Raw genomic sequence first — 26,541 nt, 5'->3', positions numbered from 1 at the left:
CTCGAAAGATGCATCCATCATCATTACTATACATCTTATTAACTGTGCAATTGTTGATTGTCTTTGTTGGAATTATTCGAAGAATGGTGAATAAAATGTTAAGAACGGTTACTATATTGCATTTTTATCCACCCAATTCGCTGCCCCCCTTGAGTTCTATTTCTTTATAATCGTGGTGGAAGTTGTTATGAAAGCTCAATCTCACCCCAAAAATAAATATAAAATTCTTTGGAGACAGCCATAGGTGGCTCCCCACCAATGCCACCCTCACCATGAGAAAAATAATTTCTGATCCGATTTGTTTGTTTTGCATATCAGCCCCAGAAACTGTTGTCCATGCTATTTGGACATGCCCCGATGCCTTCGCTTTTTGGCAAAGCTACGACCTCGACCACGCCGTCGACTCACACCTTGCTATATATTGCATTGGTTTCCTTCATATGTATAATATGAATATAATTTAGAGATTTGTTAGCAAGTAGTCTTTTTTATAGGGAGAGATTTAAATAATGGTCAAACTATCAATTTGTTTAAGAGAATAGCCAAAATTAGTCAGAGTTGCCAATAATACCCTTTACTCCCAATTCAAATCTGGTTCACATCTCTCCCACTCTCTTCCTCGAGAGCTCGATCTTCACTGCCTAATTCGTTGTCACGGCTTGAAATTTTAGGAGGAGGCAAATCGACTGGTTTCGCGAGAATGAGATTGCTCTCAACGACCTCCCACTCAGATGAAAGCTCTTTCACCGTCGATGAATTTGCTGGCGCATTACGAATTGGATATCGTCAAAGAGGATTTGAGTTCCGGTTCAGTTTCTTTCGATGTTGTTATTTTGTCTCCTAAATCGATGCCTGGTTGGCCTCTTCTCATGATTCCGGCTCCGTCGAGCTCCGACGATTCTTCGAGCGAGTCTCTAGTGAGTCAATCGGAGCAAAATATTCTTTTTAATTGGAGCAAATATATGGGGGCAAAATCGGAAGAATCTTCTCCAGTGAGTCCGATTGAGGAGGAATCAAGAGCAACGACGAGGGTGATTCCGTTGTTTCAATTGTTTAGTGTTGTAATTTTGATGTTCGGGTTGGTTTACCAAGAAAACGAAGAAAATTAGACGTGTTCGCTTCTACAATCCTGTTCAGCGATAATTAAATAGACTAGTTGTCACAATTAACTCTTTCGAAAACGATCTCGAATATCGGCTAGTCACCCGGTTGTGCCGACCCGGTCGTTCGAAGGTCGCAAGTCCAGTTCTGTGTATTAACTGTGATAGTTTATCAGATTAACTGTGACGATCTTCTTTCAGAAATGATCTCGAACATCGCCAAGTCTCGCGGCTACGCCGATCCGACCGTTCGAAGGTCGTTTGGTGTATTATCAGTGATAGTTAATCGGATTGACTGTTGAAGGTTAATCCAATAAACTGCGTGGATTAATCAGATTAGTCAAAGATGATTTCCAGGATTTAGAGAGTGGTGAATTCGGAAAATCAAAGGCTAAGAAGAAAAAAAAAACAACGTCTCCGCAGAAGATCGAAACAAGGCTCCAAGACACAGTCCTCGGCATAGCCATGGCTACTACGGAAAACGCCTCGCCACGGCCTTGTCGGACTCGAAAATCAAGATCGTCGGTATCGGACACAACAGCTCGGCGGCCGCCTCGCATCACATCGAGACGCTGATGGGGCACCGCGACCTAGTTTGGGAGGTCTCATGGGCCCACCCGAAGATCGGGTCCATCCTGGCCTCATGCTCGTTCGACAGCCAGGTCATCATTTGGAAAGAGGATGGGAATGATTGGCGAAAATCTCACGTCTTCGACGACCACAAGCCGGCGTCGGTGAACTCCATCAACTAGGCTCTGCCTCACTGCGGATCCTCCGACGGAAACATCTCAGTGTTCACGGCCCAACAAGACGGCTCAGGCTGGGACTCGGCCCGCATCGACCAAGCCCACCCCATTGGAGTCACCGCCGTCTCGTGGGACCCTCCACCGCCCCGGGGACCCTGGCCCTGACGGAGCCCCCGGTCCAGAAGCTTGCTTCGGGGGGATATGACAATACCGTGAAAGTGTGGAAGCTCTACGACGGGCTGTGGAAGATAGACTGTTTTTCAGCGCATCAGAAGCACACCGACTGGGTGAAGGGCGTCGCGTGGGTGCCGAATCTGAGGCTCCAGAGATCGACGATCGCCAGCATTTCGCAGGTCGAGACGGTCGTCGTCTGGAGTGTCGCCAAGGAGGGTGACCAGTGGGAAGGTAAAGTGTTGAGGGATTTCGGACGGGGATTTCGTCACTTCCCTAGTTTTTTGTGTGCTCCAAGCTAGCTGCTTTTTCAACAGTGACTTCCTTCAAGCCAAACTTCACTCAAAAGGCTCATTCCTTTGGAATAGCCTCTTATGGGGACGGAAACTCATCTTATCGGGTCTTGGTGGCAAATTGGTATTGGAGAAAACATTCTAATCCTTCATGACAAATGGCTGCCCCGACCCACTACTTTCTCCTTCATCGAACGACCCTACCTCCCGGAAGACCTTCGTATGGCGGACCTTTGCCTTAAGAACGGGAAATGGAATACCGATCTTATCCATGCCGTGTTCTCCTAGGAAGATGCAGCCCTGATCATTAGCATACCTCTTAGTAATCGCGCAATTGATGATTGTCTATGTTGGCATTATTTGAAGAATGGTGAATACAATGTTAAGAACGGTTACTATATTGCATTTTCATCCACCCAATCCGCTACCCGCTCGAGTTCTACTTCTTTGGAATCATGGTGGAAGTTGTTATGGAAATTTAACCTCACCCCAAAAATCAAAAAAATTCTTTGGAGACTCAGCCATGGATGGCTTCCACCAATTCCACCCTCACGAGGAGAAAAATCATTTGTGATCCGATTTTTTTTTTTCGCAAATCAGCCCCAGAAACTGGTGTCCATGCTATTTGGACATGCCCCCGATGCCTTCGCTCTTTGGCAAAGCTACGACCTCGACCACGCCGTCGACTCATGCCTTGCTGGATATCGCATTGGTTTTCTTCTAAATGCAGCACGCGCCCGGTACTTTCCGTCTATTCATAGCTCTTGTCTGGTCGTGGTGGACTTATCGCAACCAAGTCCACAACGGCCAAACTCGCCTAGATCCACGATACCTCCTCGACCAAACTCACCGCCTCCTCGACGACCTCTAGACCCTTCACCATGCTCGGCCTCAAGACCGCAACGCCGACCGCAGCCAAGCGAACCCATTTACCAAAAATATCCTCAACTCAGACACAACTCTCGTAACTGTAGACGCTGCAATCAAAGCACCAAATCTTCGCAGCGGTCTGGGTATCATTATCTGCACCACCACTGGTCTAGTCATGGCCTCCATTATTGTTCCGATATCTAACCTCCTCGCCCTAGATATCGCCTGAGCTCGTAATGTTGCCAAAGTTGTTTTGTTCTCTAATTACGTCTCGGTCATCGAGCTACTCTCCTCCGCAACAATTCCAAACTGCTGAATTGGGACTCATCGTTGATGATATTTGTCATATCTCATTGTTGTTCCCTAGCTGCAGCTTCTCCTATTGCCCCCGAGCCAACAACGTCCCGGCACATCTTCTTGCTCAAATTTCTTTAAATTTCTCTGATTCTGTTACTTGGATTTCTAATGTTCCTCCCCCATGTAATTCCTGCTCTCAAAGCAGATAAACATGGGTTTGAATCTGGTTGCATAAAATTCAGTCTGTCCATAACAAAAATAAAAAATATCATTAATTCAAATTATACGTACTTTTTTTTTTTTTTTTTTTTGTAAATTTTGAATATTTCAATAATTTTAGACGAACTTAATCAAATGGGCTACTCAAGCTAGAATTAAGTGGGTAAGGCTACAATAAAACTTTCGTCCAATTTATTTATTTGCCGAAAAATACGACAAAGATCCCTAAATCTTTTCGGCATCTCGGGCTCTCGGCGCTGCACTTCAAGTCAACGCTCCACCCATTTCTCATCTATCCCTCTCTTTGCTTCGATCCGCAACACCAGGCATCGCATTGGTATGTCAATTTTGAATCACTATGATTTGATTTCTCGATCTCAATGGCTGTTAAAGCCCATGTAGAAAAATGTATGATCTAGTTTGTCGATTTTATGGCTGTCGTAGTCGTGCATTGGACCAACGATTGTAATTTGTCTCTTTTTTTTTCACCTCGTTTTCTTTGTTGATTGTCTTTCTAATTAAATAATGATATGTGGGTCTTCTGTGTTTTTGGCTGTGAACATAGATAAAGCTAGCCGTTTGTTTGGAGATTCAACTCACGTCGGAGCCGAGAAACAGATATTGCCGAGACTCTTGACTTAACCTGTCACTGCAATTATATTATTATAGTACAAACCCTAGGAAAGAAGAAGAAGAAGAAGAAAAAAACAATGTCTCCGCAGAAGATCGAAACAGGGCACCAAGACACAGTCCACGGCATAGCCATGGACTACTACGGAAAACGCCTCGCCACAGCCTCGTCGGACTCGACAATCAAGATCGTCGGCGTCGGAAACAGCACCTCGGCGGTCGCCTCGCAGCACCTGGCGACGCTGACGGGGCACCGGGGTCCGGTCTGGGAGGTCTCGTGGGCCCACCCGAAGTTCGGGTCCATCCTGGCCTCGTGCTCGTTCGACGGCCAGGTCATCATCTGGAAAGAGGACGGCAACGAGTGGCGGAAGTCCCACGTCTTCGACGACCACAGGTCGGCCTCGGTGAACTCCGTCGACTGGGCCCCGCACGAGCTCGGGCTCTGCCTCGCCTGCGGATCCTCCGACGGAAACGTCTCCGTCTTCACGGCCCGGCAAGACGGGTCGGGCTGGGACTCGGCCCGGATCGACCAAGCCCACCCGGCCGGAGTCACCGCCGTCTCGTGGGCCCCGCCCACCGCCCCGGGGACCCTGGCCCTGGCCGAGCCCCCGGTCCAGAAGCTCGCCTCGGGGGGCTGCGACAACACCGTGAAAGTGTGGAAGCTCTGCGACGGGACGTGGAAGATGGACTGTTTTCCGGCGCTCCAGAAGCACCGCGACTGGGTGAGGGGCGTGGCGTGGGCCCCGAATCTGGGGCTCCCGAGATCGACGATCGCCAGCTGTTCGCAGGACGGGACGGTGGTCGTGTGGAGTGTCGCCAAGGAGGGCGACCAGTGGGAGGGTAAAGTGTTGAGGGATTTCGGAGCGCCGGTTTGGAGGGTCTCGTGGTCGCTCACCGGGAATCTCTTGGCCGTCGCGGACGGGAATAATAACGTCACGCTCTGGAAAGAGGCCGTCGATGGCGAGTGGCAGCAAGTCACCACTGTCGACGATTAGAGCTTCGGTGTGCCTGTGTCTGTTTTTTTTCTTCTTTTAATAAACTATTGAGCTTTTTTGGTTCTGAGTTTTTTTTTTTTTTTTTACTCAGTGGAAGTGTTATATCTGATTATTGAGCTTTGAATGGTGAACTTTTTGAAGATTATATTCAAAGTTGGAAGTAAGAGTCGTGGTTATGCCGTTTTTTTTTTTTTACTAGCTTTCTGATGTCTGAATGTTGAGTATTGAAATTTGAAAGGTGAACTTGTAAAAGAGTTTATTGGGTTGAAAGACGATTAATGCCTTTTCTATTCTCTTTGTCCAAAGGTCTTTTGCTGTAGAAGCTATTTGCTTTTTGTCTCTGCTAGAACTTGTCCTCATTACGAGTTCAAAGGTCTTGTGCTGATAACTGCTGGGTTAATCAGTAACGAAGCTCGGTGAATTATCTCATGGCTAGGAATTCAAAGGTCTTTGTGATGCTTAACTTCTGGGTGATTCTGTGTTTGGCGAAGCTAAGTAAATTATCTTGTGGAACAGTTGTGTGTGGAGAATCTGATGCATTTTGATGAACTTTGTTATTGAAGTCCTTGGTGAAGCATTTCACTTGTGTATTATATATTCCGAAACATGATCATTTACATCGAATGGACATTTGTGTTTCATTTAAAGCGGAATCCGTCCCTAAGTAGTTCCACTCCGCCCATCTGATGCTGGAGAAATCTGATAATGTGGATTCCAGTTTTTCGAGCATCGCTAACCACACTTTAAAACACTATAATTCACAGCATTAGCTCTCCAACCACAGGGTACAATGAACACCAAATTATAGTGTTAGCGTTGCTACAGCATCACGTAAAATTTCGTGATAAAAATATTTTATTCTATTTTTATTGGTTTTAATAATATAGAAAGTAATTTTAGTGTTAAATTTGGTGTAGGTAATTGGAGTAGAAAAATAAAAATCGGTGTTGAAATTCCACTGAAATGGTGTAATTTTAACATCAAATATAGTGTTGTGGTTGAAGTTGCTCTTATAACGAAAAAAAAAAAAAAAAAGAAAAAGAAAAAAAAGATGTACCATTCTAAAATGGTTTTGATAAACAAAATAAGTGGGTTTTTATAAGGCTTTGTATTTTATTGTAAGAGTAAGCTTAGTAAATTAAAAATATTACAAATGAACAAAGTGAGATAAATCAAAATAATATTACAAATGAACAACATATTAGTAAGATAAATTAAAAGTCACAAATTAAGTAAAATACAAAGTGGAATATTTGTAATTCTATATAATGTCATTTATATTTGAAACAATATCGGCGATTTAAGAATTCTTCAAATGGCTCTTTTATTCGCTTCTTGATATCAATCATTGCATATTATGCGTGCTTCCACTATTTTTTGAGTTCTCGTTGACTTCTTGCTCATCTTGATTGAAAAATGGTGGAATATCGAATTAATCTAATATTTTGTGGATATTAGGCGATGAATAAGATTGTCGAGTACGAACATGAGGTAGAATTTGTTGATGATCCGATAGTGTATAATGAGATTATGGGGTGAAGTTATGGGGCGAGTAATACGGACACGATTGCGGAGTCGGAATGGTTAGTTTCTAATTATTAATTAAATATCGGCTAAAATGCAATTGATAAGTTTTTTGTGACTCAATTATAATTTTGTTTATATAATTTATGGTTTTATGTTTACATGTTGAATGTAATTGTAGATTAATGTTAACCGTCAAGGGCTGTCTTACAGCGTACGAGAAAGCATCCGGGCAGAAGGTAAATTACGAGAAATGCAGCATCACATTCGGGTCTAATATCACGAGAGATGAGCAGTGGGGCCTTGATGGGGTGTTGGGGGTCAAAACAACATATAATCTGGACCACTACCTCGGGCTCCCTACTTTTTCTAGCCGGCGGAAAAGAGAACTCTTCACTTTTGTTCTCGATAGAGTGTGGAACAAAATTAAAGGATGGAAAACCGGGCTGTTCCCCCAAGCCGGGAAAGAGATTCTCCTAAAGGCGATAGTTCAAGCAATCCCAAGCCACGCAATGAGTTGCTTTCGACTACCAAAAGGCCTGATTGATAAACTCCATAAGTCATAAACGCCTTTTGGTGGGGAAGCACTGCTGAGAAGAAGAAGACGCATTGGGCTAAATGGGAAACGCTCTGCAAGCACAAAACAAGAGGAGGATTGGGCTTTCGCAATCTAGAAGACTTCAATCAAGCTTTCCTAGCTAAGAAAGCATGGAACATTCTCAAAGCCCCGGATAGCCTCGTGAATCAAGTCTTAAAAGTGAATTACTTTCCTAATACTCATGTCCTTGATGCTAATGATAGAGCTGAGAGTTCGCAGATTTAGAAAGGAATACTATGGTGCAGAGAGCTTATCGAAAGAGGCTCGAGGTGGCGGATTGGAGATTGGGAACAAGTTGACGTTATTCGAGATAGGTGGATCCCGAGGCCGAAGCTGTTCAAGCTGATCGAACCTCCACCGCTGCCGTGTGTTATGCGTGTGGCAGAGCTAAAGACGAGTACTGGCAAGTGGAACACCGAACTAATCCAAGCGATGCTCGCTCCCGGGGACGCGGAGCAGATCCTGGCGATTCCGTGTTGCACTCTGCCTATCGATGACCGCCTCATGTAGCACTACTCCGAGAACGGAGAATATAGCGTCAAGAGTGGATACCGACTAGCGCAAGATTGGAGAGATGAAAATGAAGGCTCGACTTCGCACGATGACAACATGAGGTGGCGCTTCCTCTAGAGTACCCTACTCCCGCCCAAAATAAAAATGTTTATTTGGAAGCTCTGCAATAACTAGCTACCCACAAAGTCTAACCTCCGAAGCCGGAAAATCACGTTAGAGGATGAGTGCCCGATAGGTCCAGAGACATGCTTTCATGCCATATGGGGATGTTGCGAGGCTCTGAAAATGTGGAAGACTGTAGCAGTCGACACCGAAATCCGGATTGAAGATGCCAGTGATATCATTGGTGGGCTAGCGAGATGTGCGCAAAATAAAAGGAATGAAGAAATGGAATGGATCATGGTGCTCTCTTGGCAAATCTGGAATATGCGTAATGACTGGGTTATGCAAGGACGACGACGGGCAAAGGTGCAATCGGTGGAATGGATAGATGTGTTCCTCAGCGACTTTGCCAACAACAACAAAGTGGCAAAGTTGTTGGCAATGAAAGGGCTCGCAAATCTGGAGCGGACGATATTCCCCCCCCCCCCTCCCCCCCCCCACCCCCCCATTGTTGCTGTGACGGTCGATGCGACGGTCAATGAAAGGGCTCGCAAATCTGGAGCGGGATGTATCTTACCTCGGCAATCTTTGTAAACCAGCAGCAGCTCCGCCCCTCGGAAACTGAGGCGATGGCCATTATCCAAGGCCTAAGAATGGCGGCCACACTTCGGCTTCGATGAGTACTTATCCAATCTGACTGTCAGAGGGTTCTTTCCATCATCTCCATGGTTCATACTCCGACCACGGAACTTGGCATGCTTGTTGACGATATCAAGTGCATCGGCGAAAGCTTTGACGAGCTTAACTTCTCATTTATCTCTCGTAATTGTAATATTCCAGCACACAAGCTTGCAAAGTATTCCCTACAATTTGACTCTGATGTAGTCTTGGTTGATAATATCCCTCCTTGGTTGTATCTTGATATTTTGGCCGATAGGCCTATTTAATGAAAGTCAGGTTCTGATAAAAAAAATCTAATATTTTGTGGATATTTGGCGATGAATAAGATTGTCGAGTACGAACAGGAGGTAGAATTTGTTGATGATCCGATAGTGTATAATGAGATTATGGGTTGAAGTTTTGGGGCGAGTAATACGGATACGATTGCGGAGTCGGAAGGATTAGTTTCTAATTATTAATTAAATATTGGCTAAAATGCAATTGATAAATTTTTTGTGACTCAATTATAATTTTGTTCATATAATTTATGGTTTTATGTTTAAATGTTGAATGTAATTGTAGATTATGTGCGTGCGTGTGTGTAGTGTGGTGTAATGATGAAAAAAATAGAGAAAACATACCCAAATTAATCAGCATGACATGTCATCTCTGATCATAATGCTAACTTTAAGACTTTTGAGAAATACTACTAATTCTAAATATCATCTACTCTTATTATATTCGATGGTAGACTTTTTTTTTTCCAAGAAATATAAAATATGCAGCAATGAACTCACTACAAATATATATGTATATATATATATATATATATATATATATATATATATATATATTCAAGCAAACATTAGATCTGCCAACCCATATTTCCCTTTAATTATATATATATATAATTATATATATATATAATTATATATATATATATATAATTATATATATATATATATATATATATATATATATATATATATTCAAGCAAACATTAGATCTGCCAACCCATATTTCCCTTTAATGCTAAGATGATGGAGGGACCAATATTATGGGGATGTCAAAATCCAAGTGTGACTCACGTGGCCGTGTTTAGATAAAAACCAAAACACGGTTTAATTATTCTTTAATTTTATATTACTCATAAGTGGAGAGAGAGAGAGAACCATTCGTTTTAGTACCTAAAAAAAATTACTCACCTTTCAAAAGAATCGGCATCCGAAGATTCGAGATACCAATCAATAATGCTAATTTTATATGATTATTACGACCCCTAAATTATTCGGGTACCACCTATCTATCACCAACGAGTTAGAGACAATTAAATAATATAATTAACAAGTAGTAAAATGGTGTACAGACACATGCGTAACTATATTATGCTAGAAGCAATTTACATCAGATTTTTTTTTCAACGCTGTAATAACTCAACTTACTCGATAATTGCTTTTCCTATTTCCATATTTAGTTTTTTTTTTTCTTCCTTACCAACTTAATTAAATGAATTTTATAATATTCAAAATCCACAAAAAAAGGTGATTAACTATTTAACAGAAAAGAAGTCAAGAAAAATACAAAAAATAAAAATAAAAAATTACGAGAACGTATGAAAAAAATACATAAAAATGAAAAACTAAAAAACTTTGATAAATCACAAATACGAGCAATTAAAATTACGTTTTAATTTAATAAAAGCGATCAAGCAACCTTAAGCAAAGAGTCAAATGAATAAATAATGAGGACGTATGAGGCGATCACAATGAACCAATTATAGAGAATACACTATATATAATGAATATCAATAAATTAGTGATTGGATGTTTGAGTCGTATTAACAATTCGATGATATGGAAAAAAGCTAGATTATAACAAGTTAAAAAATTTAATAATTAGAAAAAGGTCCAATACGAGAAAGTAATATATATATTTTGCAAAAGAAAACCGTTTTAGCCACTTTTCAATTTATCATTATGTAATAAGTTTACCAATTATAGAGAGAAAACATAAATCGGAGATGTTGATAAGTATTGAATTTTATTTGTAAGTCGTGATGCATGGAAATTCTGATGAAGCAGCTTGGATTTATTTTATGAATTAAAAATTTTAAGAGAACTTTTTCAAAAAGATGATAGTAGTATCCATGCAAATAAAAGAAGTTTTAAGTATCAATGAAGATAACTAATTTCATTAAGAAGAATAATTATTTTCCAGATACTTATTGTTGTTTATAGAATAATGTCAACTATTTCCGTTGATAAACTACTATTTGAGACCATATGTACCGAGAAAAAGACTCAATGAGTTTGTTATTTTGTTATTGAAAGAGCATGTTAGATAAACTAGAATGTAAAGATTTGATTTTTTTTTATTTTGCATTACAAAAAGCAAGAAAAAACATGTTTCGTATAATTTCTTGCTCTTCACATTTTGTAATATGATTATTATAAAATTAAATCTAGCTGTAATGTAAGTTAATACTTAATATTTTGCTTAATGATAATTTTATAATGTATTATTTCATTTTTTTTAGTAATTGATATATGATTTTAAATAATAAAAAAGTCATTTGTGTACCTCTCGTCCAGGGTCCTAAAATTAGTCACCGTATCCAGTGACGGATCTAGGTGGAGGTCAGGGTGGGCCAATGCCCCCCCTCAGTTTTTGAAAATTATTTTTTTACCCCAAATTTTTATATTTTTTTATAATTTTACCCCTAAATTTTACTAATAATTATATTTTTGACCCAAATTTGTAAGTTTTTTTTCAATAATGCCCCTCCTAAAAAATATTTCTCAAATTTGCCCCCCCTTGATTGAAATCCTAGATCCGTCACTGACCGTATCGCGGTCGAGTGTGAAATCTGATATAACTAATATGAGATAGCAAAAGTTAAGTTAAGTTACTAACATTACATGTGCCAAAAACTTATTAGACTTCTAATTTATAATTTTATATTCGTTACTTGCTTTCAATACGAAACTGCTTTGAAACAAGGTGGTAAACTTACAGTACTCGTCTAGTTCACAATGAACATAATATATATATATATATAATTCTTTAGTCTAAGCTAGAAATCATTATCAGCCCCAAATAATGTACTCTACAGTAATATATTCGAATATGTTTGATTATGGCAGGTCAACACAAGCAACGCTTACATGCAGGAGTATAATACGGTAAATTATATTTGTTTATAATGGATTAGTTGAGAAGATCATACCTAATACAGATATTTTCTAGCGTCCTAAATATTAGTACTTTTAGTCATTATATTTCCAATGTGCGTGATTGAATTTTATCTCATGCAACTGCAAACACAATTCGTCCCGGTAATATCCTTGTCACAGAAATAGGACCATTATATTGGGAATCTTTTCCTGAGCAAATTTCTTGTCTTTCTTGTTTTTTTCAAGAGAATAAGTTTATACCACATGATAAAAATTAATAGCTACCTTTCGCTCTCAACAAAATACAGATCGCATATAATATATTTATTTTATTGGACAATAAGTGGCTTCAGTATCCTTTACCAATCAAATGTATCACATGGGTTGTATATATTATATATTTGTCGACAATTTATAGGTGTTTCAAATTTGTCGATCAAGGATATATCATAAATATACATTAAATTAAGAAAGAGCTGGTAAATGTCACAAAATGTGGAGGTTTTATTTTTGAACTAATCTAATCTTTTTGTTAAACGTGCATTTAATCTATTACTAAAAAAAATATGCTTGTATTAACTGTAAGCATGCCTTGTGTTTTATACGTGTTTAGGTATGGTAAACGATATTTGGTAAGGCGTGTGTTAAAAAGCCACCATATAGTAGGAAAAAAAACGTGTAAAAATTATTTTTTGTAAATATAATCATAAAACCATGCACACGTGCCGGCTACATGTGAACATGAGCCTGTAATCAAGGGCAAAATAGACATAAATACTACTATTAAATTTATATTGAAATTTGAAACCAAACACCTTTACAAGTTTTTTTTTTTTTGCATTTTAGGTCTATAAATATTTTTATTTTGTACTGTAGCCCTTCTGTCTCAAGTCTTGTACATTGATGCCCTCAATTTTTTTCTTAACTTAGACGGGAAAAAGGCCTGCAGTATGCATATTGTTACCTAGTTTATAAAGATAATTGGTCATTTAATCAATAATTCATTATTTGTGTGTGATTAGTTCTATCATTGGCGTGAGGATTATTTGATAAATATAAAATTAGTTTTTATTTATGGAGAATTTGTTGCAACTAACCAATCGTTTAACTTCTTTTAAGATTCTATTTAAAGTTTCATTTTATTAAAAAATAGCTCATCAGTAAATTAAAACTAAAACACTTAATTTAATTTACTTCGGCCAGACTGAAGTAAATTAAATGGACTAAAACAGTTAATTTAATTTATTTCGGCTTGATGGGCTATTATCTTAATAAAATGAATCTTTGGCTATTTTTAAAATGGAAAATTTCATATATAGCCTAAAACATGCGTCATTTTTCATATTTCACTCGTATTTTCAAAACATTTCACTAGTAACTGTTCTCCTTTTTTCGGAAAAAAATACTCTCATGTTTCGAAAATTTAGTCAACAATTACTGAAATTTGACCACCAATTATTGAAATCTGGTCAACAACTATTGAAATCTAGTTAAATGTTATTGAAATCTGGTTAATTGTGATTGCAATTTGGTTTAAAGTTATTGAAATCTGGTCAATAGTTATTGAAATATGATCAACAACTATTTAAATCTGATTAACTACTATTGAAATATGATCATAAACTATTGAAATCTGGTTAAAATTGAAATCTGATTTACCATTTTTGAAAACAATTATTTACGAAAATTAGAAAGTTCAACCACTTGAGTTCAACGACTAATAATGAAAAAAGTTACGAAAAATAGTTACTTTCGACTATTTTCATTTTTTTTATAAAAGGTAAGCTATTGAACTACTGACATAATTATCTTTTTAGTTATTGTGTATTTTTCATAATCAATTATATTAAAACACTTGAATACAATTTATAAAAAATGACTTCTGAATTTTTTTTCCCTGAAACTATATATATGCTGCGAGATTTAAACATTTGCTCTCAACTCATTTTAGAGGGATGAAATTGTAACTCAAACCAAGTTAATAAATTAAAACCTTAATACATGAATTTTGACTCATTGCACAAGCCTTACTCGTCTAGATGTAAACAAAAATTTAAGAAGAAGAAAAAATGAGCCAAACTGCAAACTTGCAAAATTGATGTGCACTACTAATGAAAAAAAAAAAAAAAAAAAAAAAAAAACAAGCAAACTAATAATATATTCTCGCAACATGCTATATAAATTCATGTGTATCTATCTCTCAGTATGTTCTTATCTACAAGTGACATAGAGCACCAGAAACCAGTAGAAACCTATCCTTCTATTCTATTTCTATCTCTAGAAGAACCTTTATTTCTTTCCTCTCTCAGATACAAATAAATAAAAAACATAAAACTCCATGGGTGCTGAAGAACTAATTCTCAACCTCTTTGACTCAAACTGGTTTGGACACACAACAGGAAGCGATTCTCCTTCTCTGTCACACCAATTACTACTCCGACAAGAAAAGCAAGTACGGCGATTCTCCGATCACGATCTCCTTTCTCCAGAGCCACAAGCCCTAGGTCTTAGATCCTTAAGTGACCAGATTTTGGATCCGAAACTCGGAAGCTTCTTCTCCTCCGACAACTCGCTCTCGCCGAGCTCGGTCCTCGCCGATCGGAAGCTCGACACAATTTTCTCCGGAAAGGAAGCCGGAGAAGTTCGCGGCGAAGATCAAGGAAATCGAGAAGCGATCAAGAGAGAGATCAGCGAGAGAAATCATTTGAGGAGGAGAAGAAAGAGTGCGACGGGAAAGAGAGGTTCGTCGAGATTCGGAGGAGCGACGAGCAAGAGTTTGTCGGAATTGGAGTTCGACGAGCTCAAAGGTTTCATGGATTTAGGATTCGTGTTCACCGAAGAAGAGTGCAACGATTCGAAGCTTGTTTCTATTATCCCTGGCTTACAGAGGCTTTCCAGAAAATCCTCTGTTTCTAGTTGTACTGATAACAATAATCATCATCATCATCGTGACCGTCTATTTCGCGGATCAGAAGATCGTGACGGTGGTGATGATGATCATCATCAAGGCGTGGTTTCGCGGCCTTATTTGTCCGAGGCTTGGGATATTCCAGAAGCAACAAAGCCATTGGCGATTGATTGGAAGATGAGTTCTCTGGAGAATGAGATTTTCATGAAAGACCAGCTCAAGTTTTGGGCTCACTCTGTGGCATCTACTGTGAGATAACGCTATATTAATTTCTGTTTTTTTTTTTTTTTTTGTGTTGCTATAGTGTTTTATTTTATTTTGTTCTGCTTCTTCAGTGTTTAAATTAGAAAGCTTGAAAAGCTTGTCTAATTAATTAAGCAAGATTTTTGTAAATCCAAATAAATTGGACACATAGAGATGTATATTAGTAGTTAATACCCTTCGATTTATTGTTCTTCTGAGTAGTTGATTGAGACTTGAGAAGAATGTCACTCTTATGAATTTTGATCAACATGTTTCATGTGTGAAGATGCTGTTTGATAGAGTTGAGCTCCACCAGACTAGACTAGGGTTAGGGTGATGATGAAATAAATAAATAAATAAATAAAGTTGTTAATTTTACTGCTAGGATACAAGGCAATAATTGAGATATTTGTTGAGCAATTTCGCTTACTTAAATAGTTTAATTTAATAAGCCTAAAAAGGTAAGAGCAGACCTACCCACCAGCAAAAGATTATATAATGATGGCGCTCCCACTTTATAAGCAAAGTGTTTTGTTTTTTCTTGAGGGAGAAATCATAACCACTCACTATACCCCACTAAAATCCAAATGTATTTTCTAATGATAAGGAAAATCAGAAAATAGTATTTGAGAATTCTATATTGTCTCTGCCAGTTTGTTTTTATCTTCATCGGGGTTGAGTCACGGTTATTTTTTTTTTCTTCCTACGATGATTCCTTTATATTCTTCGAAGGACACATCTGACAGCTTATTTTTTTAACTACCGAAACATATCTGAAAAAGGAATGCTGTGAAAAATGGAAATTGACTGCAAAAGGAAAATTTGAACGAATATGTCAAATATTACAAATCCTATCATATCTTGGGTTTGACTGAAATAATGATTGGCACTGCCGCACTTTAATTCGGAGTTTTATAGAGGCTAATATTGTTGAAATTTCTTTGACCGCAAATGATTTTTAAAAATAAAAACTAATTAGTACATATTTGGTGCTGGCGTTCCGTGTTCTGAAATGATCATTCTCTAATAAAATAAGGACAGTAAGTTACATATTTAAATTATCATTAACGGTCATGTTGTTGCATATATATCGACCATTAATTTGGGAAAATCCATGTGTTGCGAGAGAATAAATTGGCCTGTGTCAAGTATATAAGCTCATAAACGTAATATTTCTCAAAGAGACTCTGCTAGAGTAATAACTTTAATGCAAATATCAGGGATGCTTCGTCATTGAGCAGTTTTTTTAATAATTCACCAAAGTCAATTGGATTTTCAAGGGCACGAATTGCCATGTCCTTAAAGTGATTGTCAATCTCTTTGCGGATGCAAATAGGCAATTAGTCAAAATTGAAGGTGATATATAGTTGGCGATGGAGCTAGTGCGATATTTTTAGATGATTCAACTAGCTGTGCTATTGTTGGATATTCAATCTCGAGACAAAGGTGCATCCTTGAATATATCGTAGCCTAAGCGTCCATGCCATATTTGAAACCTATGTGTATATAATATATATATATATATATATATATATATATATATATATATAGATGGAATAAATGGCGCGTAAAATAAATTGATTGCATTCAGAAGCAATTAATTGTGACGTAATGAATAGATGTAAGAATTCGATATCGGTGTCTTGTCCGAAAAATTATTAGAAGTCGATATCGGTGTAGCTTAAAAATTAATGATTCTCCGAGAAAAATCTGTGATAGAGATGATAGCTGAATACTTGCAAGTACTCCGATGAAAGTGAAATCTGTAGAGTTCGGTGCAGTGGCAGTAGGAGTTTAATTATAAAGATCCATTATGTATATAGCTATATTTACACTTTGAGATTGTTATTTAGCTAACATTTGGTGAATATTTGACAAACAGTCACATTCATATATTTACATGCATAAATTGACGTAAATATTCCACCATTTTATTTCAATGAAATACCAGAATGTCACGTCATGTTTGAGGTTATTTATCAAATATTTATCAAACGTTGACTATATAGCAATTTCAAACATCTAATCTAACTAGTTACCTAAATTTTTGTAATTATAATTGCCGTGATGACTAGTTGAATCCCCAATAGCAAATAAGCACTGATATTCATTAGCGTATTGATTCATCAAGGCGTTGATATGCAACTAATACAAGCGAATTTCATCTTACATATTAGGACCAATCTATATTAGTGTCATAAGTGCGCACTGCTGAATTTGTGCACTACTTCGATAACCACAATCGAATTAATTCCTAATACAAATCAGTTGAAAAACACTTGCCCATGTCCGGATAAAAAATGAAAGGAATAAAAAAAATCAATGGTTAAACCAACATTATCATTGAAGAAAGAGTGTATTTACAAATGACAATCCAATGATTAACAACAAAAATAATGATCACATTCATATCTCTCAAATTTTATTGGATAAAATATATGAATATCACGTTTGAAGAAAGTTCAAAATTCTAAAAATATAAATTATTCTATATTTTGAACGATTATTTCTAACCATTTTCTAAAACAATTTCAAAAATGTTTAAATATTAAAAGTTGTTTGGATTGTTTACATTTACTTTAGTTGTTTTCATTTTGACACATTTACTTTAGTTGTCAAATATAAACATATTCAACAAATGTAAACCCTTCCAAAAAAATGTTAACATTTTGGATAATATATTTAAGTAAATTTAAGCGATTCAAAAAGTGAAATCAATTGTCAAAATGTAAAGATGCCGTTTGGTTTAGTATTCTAATTTTTATTTTTTGTTTATTTTGTTTTCTGATTCTAATTTTAAATTTAAAAAACAGATTTAGAATTACGTTTCAGAATATTTTAAAATGTTGTTTGATTATGTTTACATTCAATTGTTTTAGAGTTTAATTTAAAATATAAGAGAGATAAAAAAAACACGTTTTCATTGTTTTATGTTTTTTAAACAAATTTCAAAGAAAAATAAATATAATTCTAAATTTATTTTCTAAGTACTATAACCAAACATGTTTTTTAAAAGTGTTTTCTAGAATTTAGAATTAGAAAACAGAAAATAAATTTGGAATCACAAACCAAACAGCTCCTAACAATTTCAGATGTAAATATATAAAAATTAAAAAAATATATAAAAAAAAAACTTGTAAAAACACAAGGGAAAAAGAGGACATCTATGATAATTCATAGAATAATTCGATAACTAAGATATAATTTATTAGATACAGAATTTGATTTATGAAATAAGAGCTTCTAATTTACTAACACCCTTAGGAAAAGAAAAAAAAAACATACAAAACAAAAAACATAAATTCATTCGATCATATGATATGCAACTTTAAAATTCTCAGTTACAATTGATTCAAGTTATATTCATCGTAAGAAATTATCTAATTAAAGCGCATTTATTACCTTTGGTATAGCATGATTTTGTCATTTAGCTAATAGTAATACTAGTCCAATATAGCAGGTAAAGTTTTTTTTTTTTTTTTTTATTCAGATAGCAGGTAAAGTTAATATCAAGAAATCAAACACGCCAATCACATGTTCCCATAAGCAAACAATTTGGCCAATTGGTTAATGATGTATTGGAATGTTATGTTCTCATTGACCAATTTACATCACGTCTGATAGCATATGACATATATTGTCATTTCAAATAGTGAAAGTTAATTAATCAATTGCTTTTCTTTATCCTCCGTAAATTAAGATGTAACACCTTACTTATCATGAGAATAAAAAGATGATAACAAAAGTAACAGCATGTGTTTTATTTTTATTTTTTATATTTAGATGGGACCTCTTGATGGTTCAAAGTCTAGAAGTCAGAAATAAATTGACCGAGATTATTTTAATAGTGTGTGTTTACTGTTTATATACATGTTCGTTTCGGAAGGATGATTTGATTGTCACAACAAATTTTAAAATATCGATACCGATATCCATATTGAGATTCTGATTTTATGGATATATCGGGTACCGAATGATATATCAACGGATATTCTATAACAATTTTAATACCGACTACCGATTATATCGGTGATATATCGATTATCGACGGATATATCGACAAAAATCTTATAAAAATATATAAAATGTATATATAATTTAATGATACATATAACAATTATATTTTAAATAGATATATATATATATATATATAACATATCTATATATATATTTATATCTATAAATATACGTAATGAATGAATATATAACATTTATTTAGCTAACAATAAAGTTCACCTTATTATGAAATTAATAAATAATCACTCCATATAAACCTATGTAGTTCTATGAATTTTAATAAGCAATAATGAGTCTTCATCTTCCCAAGAACTCAAGTTTAAATTTTGGGCCTGTTTAGAGCTATAAAATTGGGTACTTCAGGAATAACTTTTCTGCTTTGGCTGTTGTAGGAATTTTTTTTATGAAATTAATAAATTTTAAAAAATCACTCCATATAAACCTATGTAGTTATATGAATTTTAATAAGAAATAATGAGTTTTCATTTTCCCAAGAACTCAAGTTTAAATTTTCGGCCTGTTTAGAGCTATAAAAATGGGTATTTCAAGAATAACTTTTCTGTTTTGGCTGTTGTAGGAAATTGTTTTACAAAAACGGTATATCGGGAAGAAAACGATATTTTGGTCGTTATATTAGTTTTTTTACCGAGACTTCAAAAAAACCTATATATCGGCGATATATCCCTATATATCGCCGATATTTAGAACCTTGCACAACCAGCTCTTCAAGTAGTACATACTACATAGTCAATCCTAATCCTAACTATTTATTAGGAACACACTATTCAAATTTATCTACAAGACATGATCAGTACATATCAGATCTTAACAAATTATAAAAATAAATAAATATCTAACCTACCTAAAATTAGTATATTGACACGTATAAGTGACACATACGACTTTTCTAGGACATATGCTCAATAGGAAAATTTAAGTTAACGACTAAAGTGTTTATATCATACAATCTAATTTATTTATTATTTAATAAACATTTACATACATCTACTAGTATTTACTGTGATCAGAATATCAACGTGTGTGTGTGTGTGTTGCCTCAATCTCTTTTTCGAGAATGACTCTACGTAACATTCCTCCAACAAAGGATATAATTTGTTTCTTACCTTTATTATGTCATTTATGGCGGGCGTGTACGCATCAACAATAATTTGGACGAATTTATCGATTTATAGCGAAGGTGGTGAGATTCCATACATTGGATTTTGACGAGACATAACTTTTTAGTGACTCCTTGAGAATGTTAGAACTTCTAGGCAGGTAGGAATGGACCGAGCTAGAAAAAAATTAGGGAGGCCCATTTGAAAATTTTCATAAATAATTTTTTTTTTTTAAGAATAAAAAAATTTCCTCATTTATGGCTTGCGGCCAATGGTGGAGCCACTTTGAACTCAAGAGGGATAAATGACCACCCTGAATTTTTAAAAATTGCAATTTCAAATTTACCCCCCTAATTTTTTTTTCTTTCAAATTTGCCTCTCTTTTTTACTTAGATTTCTGGCTCTGTCACTACTTGCGGCCCCATTAGGTCCTATAGGACTTTTTATCCGTGCTTCTAGAGAAGTTGGACCCTTTGGCTCACCCGCAATCGCTAACTTTAGTAGATCTCGCCAAACCTTAAACTTCCGAGTTTTGACACATTAACATTTTGTAACCCTTGAGATCTCAAAACCAAGAACACTGCGGATCTCCCAAAATCACTTGCGACCTTGGTCTCCTATAGTCGTTTATCATTCCAATAAGTCACGCGGAACACAAACAAATGTAAATTGTAATAAGGCATGTAAGCATAGGCGGAGCTAGGTGGAGATCAAATGGCCTCTCAACTTTTAAAAAAACACTAGTTTTTCACCCTCAACTTATACTATTACATTTCTAGCTTAAATTTTATGATTATTTTTAATATTTTCCCCAGGTGGTAATCGACCGTAGAGGTTTCAAACGCAAATAATTTGAACAACTCTTCCAAAACAGAACATTCCTCTTGTTTAGTCTCTTGTGATAAGAAAAATAGTCCAAATATTTGTCTGTTTGAGCTTTCTTATCACATTTCCTAAGACAAAACAAGCTTCCAAGTAATCCCACAATATTCAATTATATTGCTGTCTGCCATGATCAATGATGTTTCAGTTTCTGCATTTGTACTTGAATAATTTATCATATTTACAAATCTGATCTGGTGTTTTTATAATTACCGAGCTCCCACATCAGGATGAATTTACAGTAGAAACAGTTATATACTTATTAACACTTGTATTTTGTATAGAATAAGGTATCATGATCTTTGAAAGCTAATTAAGATTTTCATTGTCGGAAATCGCCTCGGGGAGCTTATAGGTGGGATGCTTATCAGACCCCTTCCTTGAGTACTCCCTCCATCTCCGAGCCGCCGCCGCAGCTTTTTTCGATCTTTCTTTCATTTCTTCCTCTGCAATTGAACAAGAAATAAATCTCCTATTTTGTTGAATTCATATTTAATAAGACACTGTCTTAGCTTAATTCATTTTGATTTTATCTGAATTTTTTTTAACAGGATATAAAATTAAAATGTTTTGAAGTAAAAATGTTAGGATTGTAGAGGTGCGTTTAGAATAATCAGAAATTATACTATACTATGTTAGTCTATAAATAGGATTTGGTATGGAAGAAAATCCGTCTATCTTATTAAATGCATTTTCAATTAATTAAAATATTGTTTTTTCTATTAAGCACTTTATTTGAACTAATCATTTCAAACACCCATCAATTAATGTTCTTTTAATTTAGTTTAATAATAAATTATGATTGAAAACAAGAAAGCAAACCTGAGCTCTGGTAGTCCTTGCGGTTTCCCCAGAGATTGGTCCAATATGATTCATATTTGTTACCACCTTCCTCTTTTGCCATCCTTACTTTCGCTTGTTCCTGCATTTCATAAAACAGTTTGCCAACTCTATTTTAGCTTTTAATATGGTTTTGATTTTAATCACCTGTTTGCCATTTTGCTTGAAGTAAACAAAAAGAACATAAATAGACAGAGCTAACTAAGGCCCACCAGCAGGGCCTGTCCGAACTCACCCAAACTCATTAAGGACTCTAGGCAAATTAATATTTTAGGGTTCTTCGATAATAATACAAATTTAAATATTTTAGTATATATATATGATATACATTTAAAATTTTGTGGCCCAGACGAATCGGGAGCCTGAGACACCGGCCTTACTTGCGTATAGTCAGGGCCGGTTCAGGGCCGGTTCTGCCCACCAGGGACGGGACTTAAGCCCCTCTCAATATTGTTTATATACTTTTTTTCTCAAATTTAATTTTTTTCCTCCTATGTTTAACCTGGAAATTTATAAATTAACCCCCCTAAAAAATTAACGTTAACCTCCTAAATTTAGAGTCTAACTCTGTCAATACTGGCCTGAAGTTACTAGTTGACACATGTATCAATAATATAAAATCAGGGTATATATATAGGAAACCTTACCCACACTTTTGCTTGCCTTTTATCCCATCGAGAACTTGCCTACAATCAAATGAATTTAAATTAGCACAGTTTTGGAATCCTTCCATTGTTATCCATTTCACAGTCAACAATTTAGGGTATATCGAAAAAATAGTCATATTGACTAGCAAAATAGCTAAGATTTACGTTTTCGACAAAGTTAGTTATGTTGTCCAAAACAAATGTAACACTGTCAACACTTGGAACATAAGTACTTTATAGCTATCAAAAAATTTATTGACATCTCGAAGCCACCGCACATTTTTGTTATTTTAACTGTTTTTATTTTACCGATTTCATACAAATTTTGATTGTTTTGCAAATCCATATATTTTAATTTGCTATTGAGCTAGAATGCCTATGTATATCTAGTTTTAAAAACTCAACTACCTAAAACAAACATCTAGCTATAAAGAAATCAAGTTCAAAATTTGTGAGTTAAAACTTAAAAGAGCTAAGACCATATTAAAAATCTTATCCAAATAGTTTCATTATAGAGCCATACAAAATATTAGCGCATAATTAAGTATTGACCGTACGTATGGACTAAACAGTTTTACAAGTTTAAGAGAAGAATTCAAAGTGACAAAAAGTTCGTAAAACATGCTCACCATTCGAAAGACATCGGCAGATAAACCCATCCCCGAGAGCATCAACGCAACCTGATCATGAACATCATTAGCATCAAATAAGCACATTAAAAAAATATATAGATTCCAAGTCGAGAAAAGCATCAACATGACATAAAAGTTTTAGTGATTTTCCTTACATTTATTCGTTCCACTCTTCGCATTTCGTCTTCGAGCAGCGATATTTGAGGCGCGGAAGTCCAATGGATGCAATCGACAGGGCTAAAAAAACCAAAAAATTAAAAAAAAAAAAAAAATCTTTCTTGTAACTCTTCTCTCTACAATTGGTTGTTCAGAATCAACTAAGGTAATCGTGGAGAGAGAGAGAGAGAGAGAGAGAGAGAGAGAGAGAGAGAGAGAGAGAGGACTTGATTCAAACTCACCAGCTTTCTATTGCTTGCTGGACCAAATCTGACTTCCCACACTGATTGTGCACTCTGGCTCTTCCAAAATCTTCTTCTATCTTAAACACATCCGGAGCCAAGTTAGCGCAGTTTTTGCACCCTGAAAATGTTGAACATTCCACAACAATTTAACCAGGCTAAAAACGATCACCCGGTTCAAATTATATGACCCAAACTAAAATTAGTAGGAATCTCAATTTGATAAATCATCTTGTCATCAATTTGATTTTGAGATGAAAACAATCGAAGAAGGTGGCTTTTGATTAAGGACTATGCTAATTGGATTTTTGTTCTTCCACACAATTACAAAAAAAAAAAAAACACCAAAAACCAAAATTTTGTTTTATTACAAGGATGCAAAGAAAGAGCAATTATAGACTTACCTATGCAGCTGAACTCATCCACAAAGGCATGGTCCTTAGTGTGCGAATCGTCTAGAAACGGGTTTATAGCGGTCAAAGCGTAGCCGTGGATCTCGTCGTAGATCATTCGCTGGACTGGATCGCTTAAAACCTGCACTGCAAACACTCCATTTTCTAGTAAAAAAATTTAAAAATTCAAATCATTGAAATTGGATTCGAGAAAAACCGACCTCGTAGACTTCGTTGATGAACATACAAAAGTTGTTTGTGTCGGGATTGTCACCGCTCAAATCCGGATGACAAGATTTCATGCAATTGTGATACGCTTTCTTTATCTGCGCCGGAGTGGCATCCGGAAGCTACATCACCCAAAAAAAAAAAAAAATTAACTAATTTAAAGTGTGACATGAGATTTTTTTTCCTAGAAAATTGCTATATTTAATAGCAAGCAAAAAGATCTACTTTTTAAAATACTTCTATTGTAGTACGTTACTTTAGTATACAAATTTCCATACTTTTTTCTTCCACTGGCCAGTTTTTTTTTTTTTTTTTTTTTTAAATTGAATAATGTTTAGTGTACATCAGTAATTACTCACTAAACAATGAGTTTAACACATTTTTTTACGACAGAGAATTATCTTTCATTTTCTTACCAATCCCAAGACCTCGTAGTAATCGTCTGCGACAGAGTCCACGGAAGCGGATCGATCGGTGGCGACTCTGACAACGCCAAAGCTTCTTCTTCGCTTGCCGGTCAAAGTCAAACCTCCGGTGCTGATCCGAGCAACGACGCTGTACGGACTTACTATCAATGGACTCTGAAAGTTAATCAGAACTTCTCCGCAGAGAGGAGTCCGTAACTGAGCCATTATTGAGGAGAAATAATCTTTCTCTTTTTCTTTTCTTTTTTCCTAATAGAGTCCCCCACGATATTGCGTGTATAAATATAAATATCGTTACTGGAAATGTAAGGATTTTTATTGTGTGGGATAATAATAAAATTATTGGTTATTTTTTGAGGTGGAAGGAAATTTGGGGTATGGTGATGCTGACATGGCGGTTTAACAGCCAATTGTTGATTGTTAAGTATCTGAGAGTACGAATCTGTCGTGGAATTCAGTAGAGCGAAATGCTGCTTTGGACTGGTTGACACGTGTTGTACTCGTGGATAATTGTTCCCTCACGCTTCATCGGCTTTCTTTTCTTTTTATTTTATCTTATTTTTCGCTTCCGTTGGCTGGTTATACAAGTGAGATCTTATCGATATAATTAATATTTTTATATTATAACAAAAATAACAGGGAGAATTTTTTATTTTTTTATATTATAACAAAAATAACAGGATGAAAATAACAGGGTGATTAAGCATTCAAATTTCAAATACTTCATTTAAAATTGCAAACAATAAAAATTACAAATAAATAACAAAATTTAATTCATTGTGGTTGTCCTTTACGAAAATTTTCGTAGCATGATACTCACACTTCTAATAACATAAAAAAATATCCATTCATTTGATTTTGTGATTGACTCTTTATAAAGTCATAGTTAAATATGTTCTCTAGATGCTGGCGGTAACGGGATGAACAACAGTCAAGCTCATAAGCTTATAATTTAAAACTTGCACCTCTTTCGTTTTGTTTTTTGTCTACATTTTTTTAGCAAGATTACCAATGTGTCCTAATTCTTCAAAATTATCTTTTCTAGAGCAGATATTACAAAATGTAAATGGGAACATGGAGAGACGAAGCCAAGATTTTAGATTAGGGAGACTAATATAAAAAAAATTAAGAAGACTAATGTATAAATTTATAAGGTAAAAAAAAATATAAAAATTTATGAAAAATGAGCAAAAAGTGCAACAACAAAAAAATTGAGGGGGATTTGGCTGTGACTTCATCTTTGGGAACGTGTGAATCACATTTCTCAAAGTATCCAAATGAACAATCTAATGTGTATCACCGGGCCTCTTAAGAGTGGTTGATTGATTCAACCTTTTTTCACATACAATGTCATTTCTCTTTAATTCTTAAATGATTACTGCAAAGTATTTATTTTGAAGTCACAACCCCTCGAGGAAGCTCCAAGAACATTGTGTAACATGGATACTATGCTAAAAAATTATCATACGTGTTATTTGTTCATTTTTCACTACAACAAGAGCCGATTGAAGCCGGTGAGCAAAATAACGAACAAAAGGATACTCATTTTTTTGTTAATGCAATGAACTAGACATTTTTAGTTATGCATTTTGATTTCTATTTTTTAAATATGCATACTCTATCATTTTATGTTACGACGGAGCTCCGAGAGAGTAAATCAGGAGATAGCGAAGAAGAGAATTGAATTGAATGAAAAGGAAGTTTTCAATTAATTAAAACTAAAAGAATACAGAGTATTTATAAACAGTAATAACGAAGTAAACTAACTGAGAATGAAACGACGACATGTCGTTCATACGAAGCTAATAAAAACGACAGGAAGAAAAATAAAAGAAAAGATAACTTGCAGAGCAAGAAACCTCCGATAACACTAAAACCAAACAACCAGTCTTCTTTTTCTCAATACTCCCCCTCAAGACG

The 26,541-nt window shown here is 35.7% G+C and overlaps 2 protein-coding genes and 2 pseudogenes across 3 annotated transcripts; 3 read left to right on the top strand and 1 right to left on the bottom strand.

Annotated features, from left to right (window-relative positions):
* Window positions 1–731: 731 nt before the first annotated feature.
* LOC149407033 (protein transport protein SEC13 homolog B pseudogene) lies at window positions 732–2,319 on the top strand (annotated as a pseudogene).
* Window positions 2,320–3,844: 1,525 nt separating this feature from the next.
* On the top strand, window positions 3,845–5,784 carry LOC149407032 (protein transport protein SEC13 homolog B pseudogene; annotated as a pseudogene). The gene is made up of 2 exons (XR_016296307.1): window positions 3,845–4,033; window positions 4,262–5,784. The product of XR_016296307.1 is annotated as a protein transport protein SEC13 homolog B pseudogene (transcript).
* Window positions 5,785–14,102: 8,318 nt separating this feature from the next.
* On the top strand, window positions 14,103–15,085 carry LOC149407031 (uncharacterized). The gene has a single exon (XM_089610549.1). It carries the CDS (start codon window positions 14,230–14,232, stop codon window positions 15,055–15,057), a length of 828 nt encoding a protein of 275 aa, XP_089466675.1. The 5' UTR covers window positions 14,103–14,229; the 3' UTR covers window positions 15,058–15,085.
* A 6,068-nt stretch (window positions 15,086–21,153) lies between these two features.
* On the bottom strand, window positions 21,154–24,873 carry LOC149407030 (DNAJ heat shock N-terminal domain-containing protein). The gene is made up of 9 exons (XM_089610543.1): window positions 24,613–24,873; window positions 24,190–24,318; window positions 23,981–24,110; window positions 23,577–23,697; window positions 23,334–23,415; window positions 23,176–23,226; window positions 22,547–22,585; window positions 21,882–21,981; window positions 21,154–21,505 (listed from the first exon to the last, which is right to left on the bottom strand). The coding sequence occupies exons 1-9, from the start codon at window positions 24,826–24,828 to the stop codon at window positions 21,369–21,371; spliced, it is 1,005 nt and encodes a 334-aa protein (XP_089466669.1). The 5' UTR covers window positions 24,829–24,873; the 3' UTR covers window positions 21,154–21,368.
* Between the last annotated feature and the right edge of the window lie 1,668 nt (window positions 24,874–26,541).

Source organism: Urtica dioica, chromosome 1, assembly GCF_054948205.1.
Source record: "Urtica dioica subsp. dioica isolate 48M chromosome 1, U.dioica_male_clone48M_v1_H2, whole genome shotgun sequence".
NCBI classification, from domain to species: domain Eukaryota; kingdom Viridiplantae; phylum Streptophyta; class Magnoliopsida; order Rosales; family Urticaceae; genus Urtica; species Urtica dioica.
Note: the sequence above shows the minus strand (reverse complement) of the source record. Positions and strands in the feature narration are given on the sequence as shown.

Excerpts from the sequence above, each read along its gene's own strand:
- LOC149407031 (XM_089610549.1), top strand. The coding sequence starts at position 14,230 with ATGGGTGCTGAAGAACTAATTCTCAACCTCTTTGACTCAAACTGGTTT.
- LOC149407030 (XM_089610543.1), bottom strand. The coding sequence starts at position 24,828 with ATGGCTCAGTTACGGACTCCTCTCTGCGGAGAAGTTCTGATTAACTTT. Across the intron at positions 24,319-24,612 it reads ACTACGAGGTCTTGGGATTG|CTTCCGGATGCCACTCCGGC; the intron begins GTAAGAAAATGA and ends TGGGTGATGTAG. Across the intron at positions 22,586-23,175 it reads CTGCCGATGTCTTTCGAATG|GCAAGTTCTCGATGGGATAA; the intron begins GTGAGCATGTTT and ends ATTTGATTGTAG.